The sequence below is a fragment of the Sinohyriopsis cumingii genome, chromosome 16 (genome assembly GCF_028554795.1).
Source record: "Sinohyriopsis cumingii isolate HCF-2022 chromosome 16, ASM2855479v2, whole genome shotgun sequence".
NCBI classification, from domain to species: domain Eukaryota; kingdom Metazoa; phylum Mollusca; class Bivalvia; order Unionida; family Unionidae; genus Sinohyriopsis; species Sinohyriopsis cumingii.
Window position 1 is genome coordinate 34,169,628 of NC_142976.1, and position 7,000 is coordinate 34,176,627.

A 7,000-nucleotide genomic window follows, 5' to 3' on the forward strand; every position below is an offset into this window, starting at 1 on the left:
CTGTAGTGGCTCCATTCCTAGTCCCGATCAATTGAAAATCTCGACCTTCGAGATTTAACCAGTCGCGAAAGCACTAGCTGCGTAGGTGACTTAAATCTTTTAATTGATTGACTGATCTATATGTCGATACAATCATTTTAGTTCTGGATTAGGTAAAATGTGTTTATTTATTTATTTACTTATTTATTTATTTATGTAATGAATTATCTATTTATCTATTTTTTACCACCCATTCCTCGATGAATCCAACCCTTCACACACACACACACACACACACACATACATATATATATATATATATATATATATATATATATATATATATATACATACATACATACATACACACACACACACACACACACACACACACACACACACAGATATATATATATATTGCGTTAGATACATTACATCAATTATTAACTGATCATTGCGCAGTTACTGTTTCGAAATAAGGCATCATATGGCACAGTGTATGCCAAATCTTACTGCTTCTAAAAATAGCGCTGCAGCTGTAACTCTATATACTTGTATATGAGCGGAGTCTGGTAAACATGGCTGAAGGAGGAGGCAAGGTAAATAATACATACGTATATGCATAATATTGATTTTCTCTTGATCATATCAAGTCAGTGTTGTGTGAAGTATAAAGATAATTCGCTATGTCAAAATTAAATGTTATTGTTTCAAAGATCACAAGGTCAATGACTCCTTCATGCTGTGCATAAAGACGCTTGTTATTCTACGTTATATCTTCATATCGTTTACATACTGTATGCCTACAGAGAGAAAGAAGTACTGCATTCATAAGTTTCCAAAATCATAGATAAGCACGTAGTTCTCCTATGTATTTCTTTGGTTGATTGGATTTCCCCTGTTCCCTGCTTATTTGCTTTTATATCTGGAGCACCGGATCGCTTCTAATTTTTAGAAGAAGACGGACACTTTTTAGGTTTTCCTTCCTTGGCACTTATATGAACATCGGTCATGTTCATTATATCCTTCCATTGGCACTACTGTTCGAATCATTTGCAGAGAAACATGAATGCATGAGTAAACGCATTTAAAGCTAACTTGTTCCTTAAATACGTTCAGACAATTGGGGGGGGGTCTATACTGCCTTTTTGCAAACATATTTCTCCCCAAAATGGAATGTTGTTTCAGGAGTGCATTTATATTTGAGATTACAGAAGCTATAGGGTGAGAACCAAGTAAATCGCTTGTCAAATGTTAGAATATCAACTTCTGATAGGTTAATGACTATTAGGAGGACGTCAATAATAAAATGATGGATCATACTATGTCGACCTCGTTTTCGATTGCAATATAATCTATGTTTCAACTAATCCTTGTTTTAACAAAATGCAGATAAACTGTTCCAGTAGTAATAAGCAGCATGGTGTAACATCGTTGTTTGAAAAGAAACTAAAACACTGTTGTGAAGTTTTTAATAATGCAATGATCTTTCTGTTTCAATTGCTTATTTGCGAACCAATTATACGCTTACTAATTCACATTTTCGTAGTATGATAGGATTCGAGCAATGAATATTTCTGGTTATAAATGTAACAATCATGGTTGTTAGATACTTTTAAGCTGACTATCAGATTTAGCTTCCTTGCAAAAGAATTGTCTTGTAAACTACATTCAGAAATAAGCTTTAGATAATACAGTGGTAATGTATTATGTGGCCGTTTAAGACAGTCTTGGAAAATTGCCAACTATAATTTTGTTTTTAAATTTTATAAAGATAAAACGTGCATCTCTTACCGTTACGATGAGACAGCTTCATAAATAGCTCTTAGAACGGGAATTTTAAGGTAAAATAAGCTGCAGGTAGTAAACAGCGAGATAAACGAAAATATTGAAACACACGTAATTTTGAGTGTGCGAGATCATAACAGCTGTGATTTTAGTATACAAGTCGTAGTTCTGGTTCCGTGTGTGTGTGTGTGTGTGTGTGTGTGTGTGTGTGTGATTTTGGATTTTTAACGTAGTTTTAACAATTTTTCAGTCATATCGCTACGATGTCTGCAGTGTAGTAGTTTATGGTGATGCCTAGCACGGGGGCATCATGTCGTAGACATGTAACATGATGTCCCACCCAGTCACATTATCCTGACACCAGACGACCAGTCCTAACACTAACCTCTTAATGCTGAGCGCCAAGCGAGGCAGCGGTTAGTACCATTTTTATCAGTCTTTCATATGACTCGGCCGGGGATCGAACCCACGACCTCCGGCGTGCTAGGCGGACGCTCTAACCACTTGGCCACCGGAGCGTTTTCTGGTTCTGTAAAACGAGAGGCTTTGATTTTCATGGACATCATTCGTGTTTATTTTGTATTCTTTTTGTGGTGAAGACCTCTTCCTCTGTAATGTCTGAATTAAGTTAAAAAGCTCGGAAAGTCAGGAAAATAAGTTCATAATGTTTCAGGATTGCTTATATCGTCCAGGTGACAGAAACTATGTGGGTAAGAACCGAGTAAAGCTTTCTTCAATCGAAATGATATCAATTTCTGGTTGGTGAATAACACGGAATATGTTGATGATAACGTTGCTGTATTTGTTTGGTCGTTTAAAACTACCGACCCACGTGAAGCTACTGGCATGTTTCTCACATACCCACATTAAAAAATCGAACCCACGCGGATGGAGGTGAGATGGCAGTAATCGATACGGTCGAGCGCTGTACAACACTCTACCACCCGGGACCGCTCGATGATCAAAGACAAGACTGTTTTTATATGCCTTTGTCCCTAACAAGTTCAAACTCAAAATTATATTTCAGAAAGAGAAAATATATATTTTGCACAAATCAGCTCCTAATTTCTTGAGAACCCTCAAAGGTATAAATAGTGAAATAATATGAACTCAAACAAAGAATTTTTGACAAGACAATTTGTTCAGTTTTTTAGGTTAAAGGGGATTTCCCGACTTATAAAGAAACATTTACCCATGAGCGCAGTGGAGTAAATTTTCCTCTATAGAATCGTTTCATAAATGATGGGCGTACACGACGCCACCCTATACAAATATATATATATATATATATATATATATATATATATATATATATATATATATATATATATATATATATATATACCATATAGTGTTGAGCCATTTTATCACTTTCTAGAGAAACAAATCAGCAAAACAAATCATGCCAGTATTCAGGTTAAAACATCTGTAAAAGATGTTTTCCCATTAAAGCGTATCTTGTCATTTTAAATATAACAAACTATTGTCTATAACTTTAATATATATAAATATATATAATGCTGATTCTTGATTCAGGGAGCTACGGTTGTCTGTCTGTTTGTTTGTTTGTTTGTTTGTTTTCTGTTCGCACATCAACATTTAATAGATTGTTTCGTCCGAGCAATACATTCACATATGCCTTGCCAAGAGACACGCAGATAATCCGCTCTGATCTGGACAGGATTCGAATTTGTAAACTTCTAGTAGCGAATACGGCACGCTTACCACTAAATCATCACAATCTCTCGAACCTACGGATAATATACGCCAAAGAAGTGTATTCAATTCTTAGAAATTCGTTTGAATTCAGTTGCTAGTTTGTAAATGTTATTTTCAAACAGGGATCATACTGGACAGTAAGTGGATTTCTTGAAAGATAAAAAAAGAAGGTACATTATTTGCTGGCTGACACATTCATTTATGACAAAAAAGAAGGTACATTATTTGCTGGCTGACACATTCATTTATGACAAAAAAATCTCATTGTAAAATTTTCTCTTTTGGAATGATCGCTTTAATAATTTGCTTTATTTCTGTTCTTCCACGAGTTTGTCAATCCTTCTTTAATTTGCAAGTTTTACATAAAAAACACGGTTTTAGAATATATAGTGTAAGCTAGCAATGTTGAAGTTAATAACAAAATATATTGCTTAATTCACATACTAAATATTTTGCTTTTATTGGCATCATGTGGATGTAGAGTGTCTTTTCCCAGCCGAATATGAGCCCGGTACGCACGCAAAAAAATTACAAAGCAAACAGTCATGATTTGAAGGAATGTTAAGGGTAATGCCTCTAAAATAAAATAAAAAACGACATAAAGTGAATATACTGAATCAAACACATTTGTTTTCCTTTGTGCTTTGTTTCATGAAAACAAAACACTAGTTCACAGCGGATTTATTTCCAAAAGAACAAAGATAAACTTGTCTGCCATTTCACCTTTTTTCCTCCAAATCAAGATACGTTTGTACTGTTGACATATGCATTTATCTGATTATCAGATCCAAAAAGTAATATATTTAAATGCAGGGGATCTTCTTCGCTTAATCTGGAATGGGCTTTAACTTAACACCATTCCTTTTGTTCATTATAGATACCTACTGAGGACGGAGACCAGTCTGATACAAAAGCTTCAGATGACAAAATCCCGCGAAATGTCGATTTACCACGCCTCATGGCGGACGCAATCGCATACAAAGTCTCGTTGGATGATATATCAATTATCTTACGATATGGCATTGACATTAACCAGAAGCTAGACAAGGGGCTTCGACCCCTTCACTACGCGGCATACTATGACTATCCTGAATGCATAGACTTTCTTCTAGAAAGAGGAGCTGATGTGAATGCGTGCGATGATGTTGGATATACGCCGATTCATCTGTGTGCAAGGCGTGGGAATCACATAGCTATGCAGAAACTGATCCAGCATGGAGCTATAATTAACTTTTGTGAAGGCGGAAGTGACATCACTGAAAACGCAAAGGCTCTAGGGTACTTAACAATGGAACCTCTAAATATTGCTATTGAAAACAATCACAAAGAGTGCGTGAAGATGCTTCTGGAGAATGGCGCTTGTACAAATAACAAATACTTTATGGGCTATGAAATTAATCTCGTTGCACTAGACAACCTTGATTGTCTGGAACTACTATTACAACATGGCGCTGATCCGAAATTATTTAGCCGTGTTGGATTGACTCCTCTTATGAAAGCATGCAGAGAACATCAAATTGACGCCGTACGCATGCTTATTAAATATGGTGCAGATATAAATGCACAATGTCCTCCAAGATTTGAACAGAAAACTGCTTTGATTTTCGCAATACAGAGTGGCAATATTGTTATCGCCTCAATACTACTCGAAAATGGTGCAAAGTGCGGGAAGCCACCTGCGTACAAATACAGCGCCCTTCATGAGGCGATCCTTAAAGGAAGGTCTGATCTGTGTGAAATTCTTTTGAAATGGAAAGCTGATGTTGACGAACGGACAGACGATGGCGTTACTCCCTTAATGCTTGCTTGTTCTACAGTTGGTCTAAAATACAGACAAGAAATAGTGGAAATTCTGCTGAAAGCTGGTGCAGATGTAAATGCGCACGCCGATTTCGAAAGTTACACTGAACCGTGCTTTTCTCCAATGGTTGAATATCTCCGCAATGTCGGAAGCCTAGAAGCGTTCAGTATAGTTCTTCCACTAATAAGGTATGGAGCAAATATCCATTTTACAGGAGACAATTCTGTGTATCACCGGAAAGACCCTTTTGGTGTCCTACCCTATGTTCATCTTCTCCAGAACTTTTGGGAGATGTTCGAAGTCCTCGTTGATGCAGGCAGAAAATACGATATAGCAGCAATCAAGCGTAATACTGATATGTCCGTCGAGCAAAAGTCTCTGTTGTCCTACGTTAGCAGCAAACCTAGAGAGTTAAAGCATCTGGTTCGAGAGTTTTTGATAACGAATCTTTATCCTGGATATCAAGACAAGGTCAAGGAACTACCACTTCCAAAACTAATCAAGTCATATTTAATATTCAAAATATAAGAAAAACGCAGATTTTCTTTAGAGAATGCTACATGGGTTGAAGACTTTGCGTAACAGTATAAGAGCTGGCGATATTTAGCTTAGTGGATAGAAATTTGTTTTGTAAATTCGTGTGACAAATGTTTGACACATGGCCAAAGTAGCTCGTCGCGAGCGTGAAATACACGCAGATTATCTCTATGCAACCTACTATCTAAATTTTCTTTTTTTCTGCAGTTATTACAAAAAAGCACAAACACATATAACTTGCACATTTTACAAGGTTTATAGGCATGAGTAATTTAACATCCTGCAAATATTAATTGTTTCTATTGCTTAATTATACACATAAGATCGTTTCGTTTAAGCTGCTTAAGAACAAGGGACCTAGTTTTATATGTTGCCACATTTATTTACCAGTGAATTATATATTGATTGATTGATTGATGAAAGTACAACATTTTGAAATTCTGAAAAAGGCTTTAATCAAACTTGAACGCTCAGTAACTCCCTGGCAGCATACTAATTTTGGACGTAGCAAAAGATGTTGTTTGGTATTTTTAAATTATTAACCAGGCTTGTTTTCATCAAACGGTCGTCCTATAATGACTTTGAAGCAGTTCACATCTTATTTATTGGTGCTTATATGTCTATATAATTTAATAAAAAATGAGCTCCCTTTACTACATGTGTTATTTACTTCAATATAGCCATATCATAGTTTGTATATGTAATACGTTTGATACTACCTCCTAATGTTACAAATAATGCCATATAGTCATGCAATAGAAACGCGTAACAACCGAAGCATCCGAATGTACTTCAAAGTCTACCGTTGGATCAAATAAAATCAATACTTTTTGCCATGCGATAAATCGAATCTTTCCTCTGTGCTCCTTTCACGTAAAATGTATGAAATTCTTCGGACTGTACTCGTACTTAGCTTTAATCATTATGAACAAATACTAATTTTACGAGATACAGTCTCACCCGTATTACTTTGAGATCACGGTCCTATTCGTAGAATATGCGTTTAAGCTTTGGTTAATGTCTTTCCATTTATTAATATTCACTGTACCCCTGTTTAGATTTTCATCATACTTGGCTTTAATCTTTATCAAGCTACGGCAACTCGTTGTACGACATGCCTGTTCGCTACTATTATTGTGAGGGTCAAGGTCACAATCACAGAAAAGATGCGTTACG

The 7,000-nt window shown here is 36.0% G+C and overlaps 1 protein-coding gene across 1 annotated transcript; it reads left to right on the forward strand.

The window, feature by feature from the left end:
* Nucleotides 1-463: 463 nt before the first annotated feature.
* LOC149780187 (ankyrin repeat and SOCS box protein 6-like) lies at nucleotides 464-6,477 on the forward strand. The gene is made up of 2 exons (XM_089936933.1): nucleotides 464-578; nucleotides 4,364-6,477. The coding sequence occupies exons 1-2, from the start codon at nucleotides 558-560 to the stop codon at nucleotides 5,813-5,815; spliced, it is 1,473 nt and encodes a 490-aa protein (XP_089793059.1). The 5' UTR covers nucleotides 464-557; the 3' UTR covers nucleotides 5,816-6,477.
* Nucleotides 6,478-7,000: the final 523 nt, after the last annotated feature.